Source organism: Catharus ustulatus, chromosome 20, assembly GCF_009819885.2.
Source record: "Catharus ustulatus isolate bCatUst1 chromosome 20, bCatUst1.pri.v2, whole genome shotgun sequence".
NCBI classification, from domain to species: domain Eukaryota; kingdom Metazoa; phylum Chordata; class Aves; order Passeriformes; family Turdidae; genus Catharus; species Catharus ustulatus.
The window spans coordinates 3,167,424-3,187,572 of NC_046240.1; the positions used below are offsets into that span (position 1 = coordinate 3,167,424).

General features: G+C 42.0%; 1 protein-coding gene across 1 annotated transcript in view; it reads right to left on the reverse strand.

Annotated features, from left to right (window-relative positions):
* Positions 1-20,149, reverse strand: part of TBCD (tubulin folding cofactor D) — a 114,506-nt gene that overhangs the window by 56,733 nt on the left and 37,624 nt on the right. Inside the window, exons 14-15 of the mRNA XM_033076432.2 lie at positions 10,231-10,387; positions 861-918 (exon numbers count right to left, since the gene is read on the reverse strand). Coding sequence (XP_032932323.1) covers positions 861-918; positions 10,231-10,387 — 215 coding nt within the window. The remainder of the gene's footprint in view (positions 1-860; positions 919-10,230; positions 10,388-20,149) is intronic.

Consider the following 20,149-nt stretch of genomic DNA (forward strand, 5'->3'; position numbering starts at 1 on the left):
TGGTTCTTTGGCAGACACTCTTTGGTCCTGGTTTGAGTTCACAGTTATAGGGTGGAGTTTCTTATATTAATATAAGATAATTTGGTTTATCTGTTAAAAGATACAATACATAGTTTTTTTTTTAAGAAAGCAAGTTCAATATCTACAACACACAGTTTTAAATTCTCATAGATAAGATGCCCATTTTTTCTTCTCAAATTCTGCAACTATAGAAATCTGTAATTCTCCATCACTTCCTTTCTCTTAAGAACACTCCTCTCAACTCTCAGCATAAACATTTTCTACAAAAAGTTTCCACAGAATATACTTTGGAGTCAGTTCTATTCACTGCCTAACAATATCTGACTAATGGATTTGTCACTCTTTTATAAATTCCCAGTTCCATGGAAAGAGTTTTATATAACAACTAAAAATATGTTTGAAGGAGAGAGATTACTTAAATTTTCAACTTACCATGATTAAAGAGTAACAGCTGATGCACAATCAGGAAAGTGTAACCCCACAAAACTCTCCAGCTTGGAGACTTGCAAAAGAGCCAATAGCTGTGTATTATGTAGGACCCTTTTGTCTGTGATCTTGTAACTAAAAATTGCTAAATAATTCTTTTTAGATACTTTATCTTGATCATCATGACAACAATACAGCAGACTATTAACTGGGGCCATAAATCAAGATGTGCATCTGTGGATTATATAATTTAACATCTAAATTCACATGACGCTTCTAAGGATTTTAAAAAGTACTTTTTTTGCTCCCAACACAATATTTTGCTTCTCTACTGTAGTTCTACATAAGTCTGCAAATTATGAAATGAAAACAAAAAATAACAGAGGCATGGAAGCTGGAATGTGGTCACTTACAGAAGCAGCTCTTCTGCAGTTAACGTCACGATCAAATACTGCAGCAATAACCAAAGCACTGAGGAAATAAAACATTGAGCATTAGTACCAAATGTATGAAAAGAAATGTGCAATGCCACCATTTCAACATTTAGCCTTCTAAGCAGAGCAGGCAGCATGTCCTCTAAGGAGCTTATTATTTAGAAACACAAGCCTGAATTAAATCTGAGTTGAAGTAACCTTGTACTTTGTTTCTGTAGTTTGCTGTGAATTTCCCACAGCACAATGGCCACTCATATCAAAGGAATTGATGGAATACACAAACATGTTTTATTGCACAGAAAGTTTTCTGTTTTAAACAGAGCAGGGGTTTAAAACCTGGACATAACCATGTCTAATGTGAGACTCAGTGCAATTTTAATTTAAAACTTGGAAACACAGTTTCTCAATAGCCAAATGTACAGCCAGTCTTGTGTAAGGCTTGAACACAACACAAAGTGAAGCAATGGCAACCTGCAGTTATCTCCACAAGAACAGTCACATCCTGTAAGGCACAAAAATCAAACAATATGCAAATCCTGATAAAAAGTAACCTGCAAGATGAACTGCAAAGCAGTTTTTTTAGGGTGACCTGTGGAGACAGAAGGATGATTATATAAAACAATTTCTTCATGCATGAAGTCTGGTGACCCTGCACAGGGTAATTCTTCTGCCTGAAAAGAACTGCTGTTCAAAGATGTGCTACACAACACAGGAGAGAGAATATATTCCAGGACACACAGTCTGTAGCTTTAGAAATCCACCTCCAGCATTCAATTAACTTCAGCAACAAATAAACATCACTTCAGGAGAATCATTTAAGCAGAAAATTATTCCTTTCAAACCCTGAAACTCTTCATTACATGATTTATTGACTCCAGGCAAAACCGGAAATAAATACTGCCTGAAAAGTAAATTCAAGATAGCTTTGCTTCAGCATAAGGATATTAATTACACTGATAATATCAAACTTCCCTGGGTAGTGGCTATCAGTTCCCTACAGTGATGAATACTGTGTTGTTCCAATTCTCTGAAATGCACAGTCAGCTTGGCCTCTGTAATTTCAGTTTATCTCCATTAGGGAAAACAAGAGACAGAAAGCCAGAATGCAATGAAAACAAACCCCAATAAAGTGTTCTAAAGACAGTTAATGCTTTCTTATTGCTACCTGCAGGAGCAATACCTCTCTCTGCCATGAAGACAAGAGGAAAGAGGAGATAATCTAAACAACAGAGCCTGGAAGAGCAAATACAGGAAGTATTCCATCAGGAAGCAGCACTCATGGCTCACTTGAAAAACTGCTGGGTCAGATACACACTCTTCATAACACACTTGCTAATTCTCTGGCATACAGAGACTTTAAAATTATTTTTAAAGGACATTTAATAAGTATATGGTTTTAATGATATGACTAGCTCCTATAAATGTTTTAATTAGAGAACTTTCAAGACTAAAGGAATTGGAAGAAAATGATCCTTGAAACCAAAAAGAAACAAATTTCTGCCTGTTATTTCTGGTTATACAGACTAGAAAGTAGAACAGTAATCTGCCAGTTATGCAGTATTTCAATATTGGTCTTTTCTGAAGAGGGAGAAAAAAACCCAACCACAAAAAATCCCTCATTACACCAAGAAGCTCAAAATCCTGAGTGCTGCCCTTAATGCCCTCAAACAAGAGCTCATCTTATAATCCCATTGTACTTTTCCATTTTATTCTCACTCTTCTGTTCCCTTGAGACAAAGCTGTATAAGTAAAGCCAGCAAAGCAACACATTGTCTGTGATGGCACCTGAGCCAGGCAGTGCTGCAACCAAACACTGTGAAGCAAAACAAAAACCCCAGGAACTCTATCATTGCCCCATTATATTCCTAAACCACAGCAGTCACTGTTTCATGTTAATCCCTTTAATGAAGTATTCTAACTTCTCCAACTCCACAAATACTCTTTTCAGCTAATTCCCACTTGGAAAAGCAGGCACATCCTCCACAAGGCCAGGCTTAGTGCGGAGGGTGGAACACCTCTAAGGTGTCTTCACCTGTCTGCTTTGTCGTGGGAGTTTATGTGATACTGCACCAGGATTTCCTAACATAAAGAAACTGTTTATGTCAACCAAGTGGGATATTTTTTTAAGCTACTCAAAGGAGCATGTCTTGACTTGCCCCAAGTGCACCACACCTGCCCGCTGCCAGGCAGAGCAGAGGACAGCTCTGCACCTCCAGTCCCTATGGAACACCTTCCCTGCTCCCCTACACCTCCAGTCCCTATGGAACACCTTCCCTGCTCCCCTACACCTCCAGTCCCTATGGAACACCTTCCCTGGCTCCTCTGCACCTCCAGTTCCTATGGAACACCTTCCCTGGCTCCTCTGCACCTCCAGGTCCTGTGGAACACCTTTCCTGTTCCTCTGCACCTCCAGTCCCTATGGAACACCTTCCCTGTGTCCTCTGCACCTCCAGTCCCTATGGAACACCTTCCCTGTGTCCTCTGCATCTCCAGTCCCTATGGAACACCTTCTCTGCTCCCCTACACCTCCAGTTTCTATGGAACACCTTTCCTGGCTCCTCTGCACCTCCAGTCCCTATGGAACACCTTCCCTGACTCCTTGAGGAATATGGAGCCTGCATGCATGACAGCAGTTAAGTGCACAATAAACACAAACAAACTTTTAAAAGTTGCAATTTTACCAGTGAACTAGCAATTCTCCCTTTCCTCACTCCCCCAAGTACTCACCCAACTGGCTTCAGGGAAAGTCAGAACTCAAAGTATGTCAGTGGGCATTCCCCAGCCCATGTGGATCTCAATCCCTTCCCTGACAAGATGGAAATAACCAGGGAGCAGAGTTGGGCCAGAAAATAGACATCAGAACACAGAAATAAACACAAACACCAGTTGCCCTGAACTTACAAGCACCAGGTGTACCAGGCAATAAACCTGAATTCCCTTTACCATGTGTAGCAGGCACTTCCAGTCTCCACTAGCCACAAGCAGCAAGAAGCTGATCCTACTGCTATCCCCTGGGAATCTGCTACCATCAATTCCAGTGTGCCACCCTGAAGCTGTGGGAGGAGAAAAATAAACTCTCAAGCCTCTTGCCTGTGTGGTACAAAACCAAAATTTCCTTCCTGAGCTCTAAAAAGGTGAAGTGGTAACAGGACAGCAAACTCTCCTCCCTACTGTACATTAAGAAAGGGAAAGGCACAATAACCACCACAAGCAAAGTGGTTTGAATAATCCAAGCAAGTTAAGAAACGGAGGTGACAGTCAGACTCGGGTCTGTTGAGCACTGCTGCTGCCAACAGCCCCTTCTGCACCTCTCCAGTCATGCCAGTGCCCAGCTGGGAGGGCTACACAGCAAGCTGGGTGATGAAAACATACCTAGACTCAGGGTTTTTTTTTTAATTTTTGTGACCAGAGCAGTTCCCCTGCTCACTTTATCCCATGGAGCTGTGTTACATCACTGCAGGAGCCATACAGGGGAAGGAGCAAGCACAGGGGCCTGCTCCAGCCACACTGCAGCTCAGATTTAATTCCTCCTGTTTATCTAGGAGAAGGTCTAAGGAGAAGGAGAAATGCTGTGACCATCCCATTTCCACACTGCCTACCTCTGCAGTCCCTGTAACCCAGCTCACACAGAGCCCTCACGTCTTGTTGGCCACCCACGCTCCTGTGCTGTTCAGTGAGTTATTCCAACCCAAAAGTTTAAAGTGAAATGGTGAAAGTCTAAGGAATACACATGTGGAAAAGAGCAGTGAGAAAAATGCTTAGAACAGGAGTTAAAAATCCTTCAAAAACAAGAAAAAAAAAGGAAAAAGGGTCTGTGATACCCCTACAGGAGGTCACTGTAGCTAAGTGCCTTCAGCTCCAGCTTTCCTCTGCAGGTACATAACAGCAGAAAGCTGTTCTCTGTATTTCATCACGGTACAAGACATAGCTCAAAGCAATCCTTCAGATTTCCCCAGTTCTGCAGGACAATCCTGCCCTGGAGCAAGCTCCATCATCCATCCTGAGCCACACCTGCCTGTTCCCCCCTCCCAAAGCCAGGCAGCACCCCAGGGAAGACAAGGCTGCCCGCCCTCGTGCCCTGCACCCACAGCTGTGCCCGTGCTCTGCTGCACGGAGACAGAGCCCAGCTCCCAGGAGATCCCAGCTCCCAACAGAGCTCAGCTCCTAGCAGATCCCAAATCCCAGCAGATCCCAAACCCCAGCAGATCCCAGCTCCCAACAGAGTCCAGATCCCAGCAGATCCCAGCTCCCAACAGAGCCAAGATCCCAGCAGATCCCAGCTCCCAGCAGATCCCAGCTCCCAACAGAGCCCAGATCCCAAAACCCAGTAGATCCCAAAACCCAGCAGATCCCAGCTCCCAACACAGCCCAGATCCCAGCAGATCCCTGCAGATCCCAAATCCCAAGAGATCCCAGCTCCCAGAAGATTCCAAACCCCAGCAGATGCCAGCTCCCAACAGATCCCAAATCCCAGCAGATCCCAAATCCCAAGAGATCCCAGCTCCCAACAGATCCCAAATCCCAAGAGATCCAAGCTCCCAACAGAGCTCCCAACAGATCCCAGCAGATCCCAAATCCTAAGAGATCCCAGCTCCCAGCATATCCCAAATCCCAGCAGATCCCAACTCCCAACAGAGCTCCTAACAGATCCCAGCTCCCAGCAGATCCCAAATCCCAAGAGATCCAAGCTCCCAATAGAGCTCCCAATAGATCCCAAATCCCAAGAGATCCCAGCTCCCAACAGAGCTCCCAACAGATCCCAGCTCCTGAGCCCCCCACACCAGCCACAACAGGCCAAGGAACCTGCACAGCTGCACACAGTACAGATAGCCAGCAACCATTTAATCACTCTAATTGTATTACACAGTGCAAGTATGTTTTCCTTTTTATTTTTTGTTTAGGTTTTAAACAAAACAGTTCAGCTCCTCACTGTGCACCTGCCACTTCACAGACAGCAACTTCCACACCCAAGGGGGCAGGAATCAAATTACCCACATTTCCAAGTCATTAAGTTCTGTTTCATTTTCCTCATAGGTAAGCTTAAAAAGAGAGGCTGCATGCAGAGACTGGGAGAGAAACAAAGCTCAGTCAAGCAGTGCTTTTATAAGGATATGCTTGAACAGCAACTTCAGTGTGTGCATCTCAAAAAAGAGCAACACTGTCCTGCAAAAGAAGTGAAGTTTCATCTACACTGCCAAGAATTTTCTTTTTGTGGTCCTGTAGTTTGAATAGATGAGGCAAGGTTTTAGAAACCAGTTTTACTAGACTTGAACAAACCATTAAGCAGATGTGAGCAAGTGTATCTTGTTGAAATATGGATTGGGAAAAAAAATCACATGGAAAAACACAAGCAAGTGCTATTATAAGCACTCTCGGGCATGTATTTCCAATAAGTCTTCTCTATCCTTTTTCTTGCTTTTTATTTTGTCTTAAAAGAGTGGTAAGGTTAGGAAAGAGAAGGACTGATCCATGATCTACAGAAAACTAAGTTTGCAACTTCAATAGTCTGCCAATTTCATCACTGAACAGAACATTCATAAAAAACAGGGAAGAGTCAGCTGACACTGAACATGGTGAGAAGGATTTATTTTAAAGCACTGCCAGAAATTTTACTAAAAAAAAAAATCTGACTTTATGCAGTTTAAAGTGATTTTTCACTAGTGCAAAGTGAAATATTTATGTTCCTTGACTGCAGAAAACACAATGTCTTTCAATTACATAATGATACAAGAAATGGAAAAAAGAATCCCCTGCAAATCCCTCTCTGCTTTAATCTGTAACTGCTGTTAAGGGGACATAGGGCAGGACCCAGTTTATGTATTTTGGTACCTAAGTGGGTCCCATGTGCTTCCAGCAGCTGGACACTGAGTGCAGGATCAACCTTGTGCAACTCCCAGCACTAAGCAAAGGCAGCAGCTCAGGACTGCAATCACTCATCCCAGTTTTGGAAGGTGTTTACTATTTTTCTGTCATAGTGTATACTCTTATCCAGGCAGATATTTTTGCTGTGTAATTCAGCTCACAATGGATATTATGCACTTTGTTTCAAGATGCTGAGTGCTGCATTTTTCAAGGGTAGCAACAATTTGCTTGTGGCTAGAAGTATGACTCTTCTTTAAGTAAAACAGTGACACACCTAAGGCTAGATTTAAAAAAAAGCCGTGTGTAATTATCGGCTTGCTGACACAATAGGTGAAACTGTGTGTCATACTTTATTTGAATTTTTTTTTCACCATTTCTCTTTGGAGTGGCAATTCTACCTTCAAGAGCTGATTTAGAAAAGGAATGGCCACTATAACAACAAAGATTTTTAAGTAAAGCCTTGTATAGCATTAATACCTTGCAGCTTTGTTGGAAAACTAAGATATTACAAACCACAACACCTTACAGCTATTGTTCATTAGCAGTTTTTAGCTTCCACCCCGTGTTTCTCTTCATCCCACCAATTTATTCCCAGCATCTGAAGTTGTCATAGGTGGCACAGCCACAGCACTCACTCGTTTATTACCACAGGCAGATGCATCTCAAGTATTGTCATTTAACATTTTCCTGAAAAGAAAATAATTTGTTTCCAGAAGAGGCTGGAAGCTGAAGGGCAAGAGCTTCTTGAGAAACACAACGTCCTAGTATAAACATCTGCTCCAGAGGTCCCACCAACAGCTTTGTGACCATAAAACTAAATACCACAAAGCCTGAAAAACCACAAGGGTAAACCTGCATCAAGCCTATGGAGACAACATTGCAGTATGGTAGGGGGCAAGGAATAAATGAAATATGAAATATATTTCTCAATGCATCATGAGCACAAGAAAAGTTTTGAGAAACAGAACAGATCAGAATTCTGATAAAGGGAAGGCTTGAACACTCAAATTGGGCTCTCTTAGGTTTCCACAAGCAACAAGCTTGCCTGAACCTAAAAGAAACCTTTAAAGTTTCTCAACTAGGATGGAAGCACAGGTTTGATTTTCATCAAGCTGTTGACCAAATTTAGAAAAATTACCAGATTTGAACCAGACTTCAGGACTTCAGACTTGCCCATACCAAGACTAAAGATGTGCTGGCAATGAGACCATAAATGTAACTGCAGAGCTGTTACCACTGCCAGAGCCATTTGTTACCACTCATGAGTGACAGAGTGCCACTGCTACCATTAGTGCTGGTCAGATTAAAAACAAGAATACAAGATGGTACTCATGACATTTTATCACTGTGCAAATACATCTTCAGGTACCCTCAGTTAAGAATTTCATCCTACATATAATTTACCATGAGCTCAGCTGGAAGTAAATTCAATATGACCCTTCAAAATAGAATACCTCATTAATAAATTACTGTGGCAATTGTCACTGTTGCTAGCATGCCAAAGTGAAGCAGGGCTATCCTGAAGCTCCACATTTTCTTTCCAAAAGTTATCCCAAAACAGTGTATGGTATCTCATCCCAGCACAGCTCAGAGTTACCAGGCTCCTCTCCTTTGCAGCCTATGCCAGGGTAGATGAAACATCATCAAAACACCATGAAACTCTCCACGAGAGAAACAAGGCTAAAATGCCTCAGCACTTCTTGTCTGCTCACTATGGAAAAAATGGAAGAAAAATGGTGCTTGGCCTTAAGAAGCTGGACAGCAGGTTCTTAGACAGGAAGGTTTTATCAAGGTCTCAGAAAACACCAGAAGCAAGTACCACAGGACAGAGACCTGCTGGGGGACCTTGCACTGAAGGATCAGCACTGAAAGGTGAAGCTACATGGGTGAAAAACAGCAGAGACCAGCCAGGACACTGGGACAAAGAATAAAATTAATAAATAAAGAAAGAATAAAATCTGATTAATTTACAGATTGTCTCAAAGAACTTTAAAAACTTTAAAATAAAAAAAAAAAGGAATGAATAGTCATACATTCTTTGGGAACTTGCTGAGCTCAGTAGGTAGCCCTATGTTGGCAAAGCAGGCTTTCTGGATGAGATTGAAATAGTTCTGTCATTAATCTAGAAGCAAGGAAGTCCCTAAAAATTAAAGCAGATATCCAGAACCACAGATCACTGTATAGCCCAAACTTCTTCCTATTGTTTTGAAAAAGAAAATACTAAATGACCACTGATAAAACCCTTGTGATGGAGACAAAGCTGCCTGAGTTGTTGCTATCAATGGCTGCACTAAAAGTGTGCCAAGAAACTGTTGGAAGCCACCTGTGTGTTTGCAGTGCAAATCACCCGTTAAGAAACCCTGAAATGTCAGCCAGTGTGTGGCCAACAAAAAGCCCAAACAATAAAGAGAGAATCCCACAGCCATGGAGGAGGGAGAACACAAGACAAAGGAAAAAAGGTAAAACCAGTTTGTATCTGCAAAAATATCAACAGTACTAAGTGAAAAGTTTCAGCAACTTCTAGTCCACAATTGCAGTAGCACAGATTTTGGAAATGTCTTAAATATTTTACTTTTGTAAGTCTTTTGAAACAGAAACCATGGATTGAAAAAGAACTACACAGGCATTCCCATCCACTGTCTGCTCTGCTCTATAAAACCACAAGGTATCAAAAGAGGAAAAATTCTCTCATGTATTTTTTAACTCAAACATCTTCTTAGCCATAATAAAACTGCCACTATTCAGAAGTGCTGTGTTACTAAGAATTCAGTATTGCCCCATAAGGTTCTTACCCCTTTCAGAAACTGGAAGTGGTTTTATTTTTTATTCAAAATAATCTTTGAATTGGAACACTTCAAAAGGAAAACTATAATTTGTATTGAAGTAGAGCTGAGGTGCACTTTATTCTTTTAGACTTAACCTGCTCAATTTGCAAGCTGATCAATAAAAATATGTTTTATTCTTTGCACAACACCCATCTTACAAAGTCACAGTAATCTTGGATTGTTAGGAACAAGACACACCTGAAAAAGCAAGAAACAACCTCTTCCTTAAGTTTTCTCCTATTTCCAGCCCTTTATTACTCCATAAAGCAGCTCCCCCATTTTAGAATGGTTTGTTATTTCTACCTCTACTGAACTAAGGCTCTGAATCTTCTCTTAAACTTCTCAAACTCCCTGAGCTGATGTCACTGAGCTCCCCACAGAGAAGGTGGATCAAGCAGAAAAAAGATGACACCCTGCCAAAGCCTGCACTGATTCCTCTTATCCTCACAGTGAATTTCTTTGGCTTTTCTTTTGAGAAACAGGTGAGGAGAGGGAAATGAAGCCATCACACGATAAGGAAATACTTCACTATGTTTACATCACCACCATCCCCCCACGTGCAATTCTCTACTTTTAAACAATTCAGCACACATGTTAGCAGACACCCTGAGTTTAACAGACACAAGACTGGCCTGTGTGAGCCTGGCAGCGGCCCAGCTTACCTGGAGATGTGGCTGATGAAGGGGATGAGCTCGGCGGGCTCGTAGGCGCGCGCGAAGGCCCAGCACACGTAGCACGCCGCGTCGCGCACGTTGGAGCCCACGCTGCACGCGCCCCGCTTCTCATCGTACGTCAGCGCCCGCAGCATCACAGGAACCACTGCACGGCACAAACCACCACAGAAACAACAGTCAGGGCCTTCACCACCATCTTGTTCCACCCCATGGCAGGGACACCTCCCACTGTCCCAGGCTGCTCCAGCCCCAGTGTCCAGCCTGGCCTTGGGCACTGCCAGGGATCGAGGGGCAGCCACAGCTGCTCTGGGCACCCTGTGCCAGCCCTGCCCACCCTGCCAGGGAACAATTCCTGCCCAATATCTGACCTAAACCTACTCTCTTGTAGTTTAAATCCATTCCCCTTTGCCCAGTCACTACATGCAGGAGTCAATAACATTTTTCTACAGACAAAAGAGCTTCCAGAACCTGTAAGGATAATTCTTTTACACCGTTCCACAAACACACTGCCACAGTTCAAGAAATACGAATGCAGGACTTCCCAGAGGGCCTTCATTTGGTATCTGCACAGCCAGATAGCAAATCTGAATACATCTCTCTCCAGATGGCACAACTTTATTAAATGACTAATGTCTGCAGAAACAGCAACCTCTTAAAAAAATGAAACAATTTCTCAGTTTCTTTCTTGTATCAAATTTATCAAATGCATCTTTTTTTCCTTAGAAAATACTTGGCACAAGGTGATCCCATTAACAAGAAATGGGATCACTGAGCTGTATTTCATTAGCAATTTGTGCCTGGATATCCTTGAGTGGATATAATCACAAAATAATTAAAACTTCCATGTGCTGTTCATCACTGTGTACTGCTGCTTTAAACAAAAAGATAGATACCACGAGTGAAGAAGTGAAGTGTTAAAAGGCTGTTAAAATTCATTTTAAGCTGCTAAAGAAAATCAAGCAGTAGATATAGGGATGGGTGAGATTTGGCTAATGGGAGCATAAACATTACAAGTGAGAAAGTGCAATTCCCATTGTGGAACAACGATACAACAGAGATGGATGGATTGCTGGACATTTCCCAGTTCCTAAAAAATTGCAATGAAAGTATTTAAAAATGCTGCCTAGCTTGTTTTGAAAATTGCTGCATCAACTGAGGAGAAAAATGGAATTTGCTGGTTCTACAGGAACACTCAAGCAGGCGCCAAAGGCAATTTTGCAAAGCTGCAGCATGTTTCCCTCAGTGCAAGTGTCCACTGCAGCTCCTTCAGCGCACACTCCCACCTCTGTGCAGGGAAGGAAAAGGGGGAAGGAGGTCCCTGCAGCAGCTCCTCACATTTGGATTGTCTCTGTGAAATAAAAACTGTATTTTTGCAGCCTAATGTCCCCAATGCTGGGCATGGCCACAGTTTGTCAGGGTCAGGGACAGCGGTGATGCTCCAGGGGCTGTTGGCCAGGACAGCTCGAGTCTCACATCTTTCATGTCCTTCTCCTACACCTGGGAGCCACAGCACTGCTCTGAGTGACTGCAAAGTCTGCAGACACAGAAAAGGAAGGGGAACTGGGGAGGTGGGACTAACAGGGGAAACAAGGTGAACTGTGCAGCACTGCTAATTAGAAACATAAGAACAAAATAGGAAATACTGATGTAGGGAGCAGCTGGTTTTGTGCTATCACTGGTTGGGTATTCACTGGTGAACTGTAATGAAAAATGCTGAATAAAAACTGCTCCTGACACAAGTGTGTGTGTGTGTTCAAAAAAGCAGGTCCAGCATTACATTTCTTGTTGGTTTTAAAGAGTTATAAAAACCCAAAAGAAACACTACTCAAAATTCCAGGTTTAACTTCATTTCTTGCTCTAGAGATCCTCAAACACCATGTCAAATCTTAACCTAAAATCACTTTACCGAAAAAAAATCACAGATTTAAAAATCCAAAAACCTTAGAAAAAAATCTTCCATAAGAAACTTGTTTTAGTTTGGCAGGATGGAGGTGAAATTCTTTGATTTTTTTAAATTCTGAACATGTCTTTTTTATTGAAAAGTAGGAAGTTGGAAGAAGCAGCAGGGAGAAGATCTGAACTGCTCCTTAACTTTATAGGTTTAACTTTAAAAGTTTAGCTTTAATTTTACAAGTTTCCATTTTTTTTCACAGATCTACCAGGTTTTTTTTGTTTAAAGTGTGCCACCAAAACCAGAGGATAAATAGTGCCCACTCTCAAGCTGATTCTTAAAACAAAATCCACCTGTGCAGGTCTGTGAATGCTCAAGAAAACACAGTCACCTTTACCTGTAGCCTGGAGGTATCAATAAGCACCTGCTTCACCCCACCCTGCCATGCCCAAGAGCGTCACTGCAGTTGCAGCTCAAGCCTTGGAAAATAAAGAAACAACTTCTGACATTACAAACAGGGTTGGGTTGGTTTTTTTCCTCATACTGGAGACAGGTTGCAGAGACTCTGCTTTTTAAACAAAGATTTTACACAGTCAGATGCTCAGTGCAGGTGAGAGCCAATAAAATCAGGAGAAGGAGCTTGTGGAAGATATTAGGTACTGAAGAGTTCAATGTATTTAAATGAAAGATCCCTCACATTAATCCTTTAAAAACATACTTTACACCAACCTTGACTATAACCTGTGCTGTCCAGAGCCCTTTGTCACTTTAACTGCACATAGTAAATGTGGCTTTTTTTATTTAGTGCAAAGTTTATCATGTAAAATATACAAATACAGCAATCAAACAAACAACAAAAACCTGTTCCTCAGCCCTAGGCCTTGTCGCCACAAGAAAATTGCAAAAAGTCAAGTCGACCTTATTTAATTTGAAACAGATTTTCATTGGATCTGGGGTTAAACAAGAATTGTCTAAATTTAGTTTCAAACTAAAATATGCAACTTAAAACAGATTAAGTCAGTGTTATCTTAGGCAAGCATTATGTTTTTATAGGGACTGTTTAGGCAGAGAAGCTCTTTCAATGCATAAAAAATATATTGCAAATCCTTCTATTTTAAAATTATATGAGGAAAAAGTACTGCAAAGTGGACAGTTGCTATTCCTGAAGGGTATATTGTGCACAGTGTCACAGCAGGAGCAGCTACAAACACCACAATTAACAAATGATGAAGCTTAAACTTATATATTCAACACAAAGAACTGCAATTTTGTTCTTCAAATTTTTCTTCCATGAAAACCAGCTCAGTGCAGAAGTGAAGGCTCAACCTCTTTGTGAGCCTCAGGATGAAAAAATCTGGTGCAGACATCTGCAGTGTTGTTTCCTAAAAACAACTCTGGCTCCCCCAAGTACAGAAAATCAGGTTTGAGACCACTCAGTCGTACATGGCACCACAGCCTCTGGAAAGAGGCAGCTCCTAATTGGAACTTTGTTAGGGCTCTTGGACCAATATTTACTGGATCAACACAGATGCAAACACCAGAAAGTTCAGGTTAGGCCCACTACCAGAAATAAGTATTTGTTTAAAATTCTGCCAAACATCTCTGACTTGTTCTCATTTTGTATAGAAGTTGTTGACTCCAGAATCTGCTCTTAGAGGGCTCTTTCATTGAGAGGACAGAGCCTCCAGTGGGGATCAGAAAACGCATTGCTGTTTTGGCTGTGGAAAGTTCTCTGTGTTCCTGTGGGATGCTCCCACATCACATCCCCAAGGGCAAGAGCCTGAAAACCGCCCACAGGTGACCTCTCCTCTGCCATTCCTGCCCCCAGGGCTGACCTCATTAGGAGTCTGCCAGGGAAGGAGGAAGAGCAGCACAGCTCCTGCAGGCCCAGAGGGATGTGAGGAGTGGGCAGCTCAGGTCTCTGAAGCTGCTCAAGTCTCTGAAGCTGCTGAGAGCTCCTGGTGGCCCCCAGCACTGAGCCCACACACTCAGGGCAGAGGCACCTGCACAAACCCAGGCTCTGTGCCCCAGGACTGCAAGGGCTGTGTCTGTCTGCCTGCAATCTCCCTGCAGTCTCTCACTACGTAATGAATTAAAAGAGTCTTTAATTATCTGGTCACGTGGTGGTTTTTCCATGGAGCTATCCGAGCCAGCCCACAGGACAGACCTGCTCCAGAGATGAATCATGGCAGGGCAGCAGAGGAGGTTGTTGTCTGCCTGCCTGTGAGGGTGGAAAGCATGGAATGCACAGGCTGCCTCTCACACTCAGAGAAGGGGTGGTGGTTAAGCTGGATGTTGTCCCCAAGACTGTTTGACACCAGTCATGGTTCTGAACTGCAATGTGCAGGAGCTGGACACTGGCCCTGGCTGCCAGGTCCGCCTGCCTTGCACAGTGCCCTGGTGCTGACAGCAGTGTGGCTCTGGAGTGTGGCCAGGGGCCAAGCAGGAAGCAGACAGATCTGGATTCCAGCCAGTCCATCCCAACATCCTCACCTAACACAGCCCTAAAAGCTCAAAGCCCCCTGCCTGGCCTGCACTCAGAGCAGCAGCTGGCCCAGGACACTTCTGAAACACAGAACACTCTGTGTTTTGGGGACACTCCTACCCACTGACAGCCAAAGCCAGACCAGAGACCTGCACACAGGTGTACAGCTCACACAGCTCTGCCTCTGCCTGAACCAACAGCAAACTGCACTTAAGGACATGAAGGAACAGGCTTGTGGAGAAATCCTACTGAGCAAATGAATTACTTACTCTAAAGGAGTATAAAAATTCTATAAACTCATAACACTGCATGTCAGAAAAGAAGTATCACCCAAGAAAGCCCAGCCTTAAGGCTAAAGTTGTGCAATACCGAGATAAACCCCATGGTGAAAAAGCCAGAAGCAATTCACTGTCATTTATTCCCTGCTCAGTGTTTACCCCATCTCCCAGTGGCGCTGGGGGAGGGACCTTTCCTGCTGTGGCTCCAGACACTGCATTTCTTCCTGCTCATACCTGCTGGCTAGTGAAAAAAAAATAAATCTGCACTATTTATAATGCTTCCTTGCTAATTTGAAAACTATTACGGTGACATAGGCATTATAAATTTTTTTAAAGGCTCTTTTCAAGACCATGCATCACTTTTAAAGTTCACCTGCGTGTTAGAGAAGGAATTCCTCCACAACCAGCCTTTCAGGTTTGGGTGTTCTCAATTTTCTAAAGAGTCCACCTAAGACAGGTAGATTTTTTTTTTTTTTTTTGCACTTCTTCCTGTATCTCTGATGAAAAGCACCTGGAGTTTTGCCAAAAGCCTCACAATTAACCACCACTACAGAACAGACCAACACAGTGCAGGAGCCTGACTTCTTCATGTATCTTCCCTCTCTCCCAACCCTGGCTGCTGTAAACCTATAACAACTTACTTTCTCCTTAAAAACAGAGAATGGAAACAACTTCAAGAAGCTACACAATACCTTTCCATAAGACTGTTCATATCCTTGTCTCAGTTAAACCTCCTTCTAAAATGCACTGGGGAAAGCAGTACTGGGTTCACTTTTCTTTTTTTCCCCATGAATGGCACAGTGAGATTGGACAAGCAAAAATGCCCCTTTTGTCCACTGTGTAGAGTTTTTCTACACAAAGGAGACTTTGGGGTTTTTTTAAGTATATCTAGTTATATGTAATTATCAGTAAGCACCACTCTCTCTACTCTCAGATAAAAAAAGACAAAATGCACAGGAATCCAATCCTTGCTCCATAATAGCACATGATCAAGCCTTCTCTGTACCAGGAACAGACAATTAGGTAATGCCCCAGAGCACATATCCATTCTAACCAAATTAACAAGATAAAATTAACAATACAAAATCAACAAGGTATTTGCAGCAGAAGCTGAGGGAATTTTAAAATCACAGACACAGCAGTCACATGTACACAGATATTCCTTCAAAGCTGCAGCATCTGCTATTGAGACTGGCCAAGTCATTTGAAAACCTCTGACAGCACTAGAGACTTCATTTCATACAAACTTTTCACCAAAAATACACTCAACAATGGGATATTTTTAAAACAGAGAGCAAACATCAACTGAGAGAACCAGTGTTTCCTCTTTAAACTGGGAGTTTACCATTCAGCAGAAACAGTTCACAAATATGTCCCTAAGCCAGGCTCTTTTTGGATACTGGTAGAGTTGTGTGTGACCTCTCTAAAGCATGTAAAAAGCATCATGATTTTGTCATGGAATCCCATGATATCATAACCTGCCAAGTCCCAGGTCCCTCACTAACAGACCTCCAACACTCCCTATTTCCTTCTTAAAATTTTTTATGCTCCTTTTATTCTGAAGGTAACTTATGAGCACAAGAAGTTAAGGCTGGTTCTACACATTTTTCACTCTTTATTACTACTTTTCATTTATTCTGACATTAAAAAAAATAAAATTCCAGATTCAGATCAGTTGTACCAACCCACCAGTACCACACTTCTGAATTTCCCATTATCCCTGGATTCTATCAGCATTATTTTCTTCTGTTCAAATGCTGCTTTCATGGTTGCCACAGTTTAAAAACGAGCAAGGGACTGTTGGACTATGCCAGTCTATTCCCCATAAATGGGTAAGGGTATTTAAGAAAGCAGGAAGATTAAAAGTAACGTCTTCCTGGCTGGAATCCTCCCAAAGTAAGCACAACTTCACTGAAAGTGTAACCACAGGGCTCTTCCAATCTGCTTTCCCTGGCTTCCTTTCCTTACTCTTCAGTGATGCAAATGTTTTCAACCTTAACTTTACACATACATGATTTTATAGCAGAAGCACGATCACATAATGCACCGTGAGCATTATTTCCTAGTGAAACAATAATACAGATTCTATTTGAGATTGTCCCTGGCTTTCAGCATAGACAGCTGGGACTACTCAGAGCCCAGGAAGTCCTTGAGAGTGACACCAGAACATTCTTCAGCTCACCACCAAGATGTTAAGAATGCCCAGGAAGGTTCATGTTCCTCTACATGACACACCTTATTAGCTAGAAAGTTTATACTGTGCTGTCATCAAGAGAAATTTTAATAACGTCCTTTCACAAGCAAACCAGAAATTCAAGTAAACTAGGATTCTCTTGTTTGTTTAGTATTTTTCCCCACCCAATTAAATAAAAAAAACCAAAACCCTATAAATAATAGTCTGAAGCCTACAAAACCACAAATACAGCACAAAACAAAAGCTGTGAAATCATTGTGAAACCACAGTGAAATGCAAGTTTTTGGTTCTAGCATGCACTGTAGAGTAAGAAATATTTCATTTTGGGGTGCTGCAACTCCAGATGTAGAATCACACACAAATCCATCATCAGATCATAAGATTTTAGTTAACTTTGGGCTATTTTGCTTAAAAAAGTTTCTCCCACATGCAAATTAAGCTGCATGATCCCTTCTAGTAACAACTGAAATTTGACAGCTAAGTAGTGGCACGTGAATTTTAATGCAAAACTGTAACAGCCAAACTGCAGCATCAGTATTTTTCAATGAAATAAAATAAAACATCAGGTTATAATTGCTGGTTTATATTCCCACTTTAAGAATATACTGAAATAGTAAAAAATGTATATTAATCATATCAATACTTAGAAAATGTCATGTCTCAGAAAATAACTGAAAGCTAAAAATATGTTGAGTCTGAGAGTATTTGTTCTATGCCTCCCTGCCCTCTGCTGAGAGCAGCATCACAGCAGCCCCACACCAGGTATGGCTCAAAGACAAGTGAGTTTATATACCCTGGAACTGCACATGGCACAACTCTGCTACTGGATTCTATCAGAAAAACTATCATGGAGACAAGAAAACTGCCTCAGAATCTCTGGTGAAAGTTTTGAAACTAAAGCAGAAAAGGAAAAAAAATATTCAGCACGAAAATCACTTTCAAAAGAATATATTTGGAAAGAATTGTAACCAGAGCATCAAGCAGATGCTGAAGGTGTATTTTGCATCCCTGTGAGAATGACTGACAGGAAAAAGTCACCATTAAAAACCTTCCCTTATAAACAGTTCATCCCTTTGCCTACAGTCCCAATTCCTGCTGTTTCCCACTTCCCCCAAGATGTTTCACTGCCCAAGGGCAAGGATGGGAACCCAAAGAAAGATCATGCTAGCTCCAGACCAAACAGCACAGGCCACAAGAAATATCTAAAAATGGGATCTGCAGTTGCTATTAACTGCTGAGCTTTTATTCTTTTCCCATACAAGTAATTTGCTCCAGTAATCCTGAACAAGTGGCTCCCAAACAGCAGCACAGTAATCTGCCCAGACGTATCTCTGGAGTCAGGGACTGGATGGTTATGAAAAACAAAGGCATATTTCAAAGGTGTTATTCAGAAAGCATTAAGACTAATAACTATTCATATGGGATAGAAAAAAATAATTATGAGAATATTGTAGGAGAATCACGTCATGTTTCGGGGCACGGTGTGAGTTACAGCAATTCCATTCACATCCCTTTGCCCCCTTCTGGGAATGGTGTGGAACAACCCAGTCCAAACATGCTGATGCTGAGAGCCACATCCTTCAATAAAATTAGTGAAGTTTCAAGTGATCTCAGAGAGCAAAAAGGACTTTCTTAGCTCAGAGCCACATATCCAGACACAACTCAAGTGACACAGGTGAGCACTGCAGTTCCAGGAGGTTTCCTGTGTGGGGGAAGCTAAGCTCCAGCAGCTCCATGTCCACCTGTGTCCACATTTACCTGGGATCATGCTGCTCTCCTGGAATAACCAGTGAGCTCACAGGTTGATAAAGCACCTCTGCACAGACTGGAGAAATGACTGGTGATGGAAAAGCAGTGGCCATCCCCTGGGAGCAGCACTGGAGTCCTGAATGCAACCAGCAGGGCCAGTCCTGGCTTCAGAGAAAAGGGCAAGAACTCTCTGATTAAACTGAGGTGATAACTGGAGCAACACCTGGCACACACTGATACATCCAGGGAATGGAATTCTGAAGGGAAAAACAGAAATGGAGGTTTATCCACATCAGTGTGAGTTTACCCCATTTAGATGCAGTTTCTGTAACTGACATTTTGGTTTCTGTTTAGTGCTAAAGCTGAGCCAAAAATTCATATAAAAGCACATAAAAGGAGGTTTGTAACATTTAGAGAATGACAGAATTATGCTACAGTGATTAAATCCATGAAATATAGCTACAGCTAAACAACACTTAATACTGAATTTTAAAAAGAACCTAGAATAAAGAAGTATATTCTACACCAAAGAACATAACTCAAAGCTTCAGCCCCACAGAGATACAAAAATAACTACTTTTTTTTAGAAAAAAGCAACTTGGCAGAAACTTGTCAATAAATCCAAATGTTTCTATGTCAGTTCTCTCAATTAATCTGACCTGTGCTCAGGGAAATGAAAAAGGTGCTACCAACAGGGGACTGGGGTCACTGTCAAGACACTCAGGATGTGATCAAGTGAGTTAAAAGTAGTGTGGAAACAACATCACTGCAATCGTGATTTAGTATTTCTGCAAGTCTGCACAAACAGGAGTTCTCATGGTCCTGTTCTGGGGTCCACCAATGAATCTTCTCCCCCAGATCTGGATTTTTAATATCATCCAAGCCCAAGCAAAGGAGAATTTACATGAGCTGTTCTTTTTCTTCTACTTCACTTGCAGCTGATTTCACTGACCTGACTGCTAACAGCAGCTTGCAGGAAACAGCTGGGTTTAAAACATTTTCTGTGGGTCAAAGAAGCATCTGGACATCACATCTCCCCTCCAAATACAAGGTCAGGCAATGGGGACAAGGGGGGAAAATAAAATAAAAGTTCCAGTTCTGACTGACTGTTATCCCAGTTCAGCTCTATTGAGCTTCCTCTAGGTGCCACAAATTGAAATTTTCTTCCAGAGACATTTCTGAATACAGACACTGAAAGGCCTTTCTCCCTTTTTCCCTTAGAAATTTCTAATACACAGAATTTTATTCAAAATATTTTACAGCTAAATGGAAGAATTTATTCCATCTTAATCCAAAGGATTTACAAATAA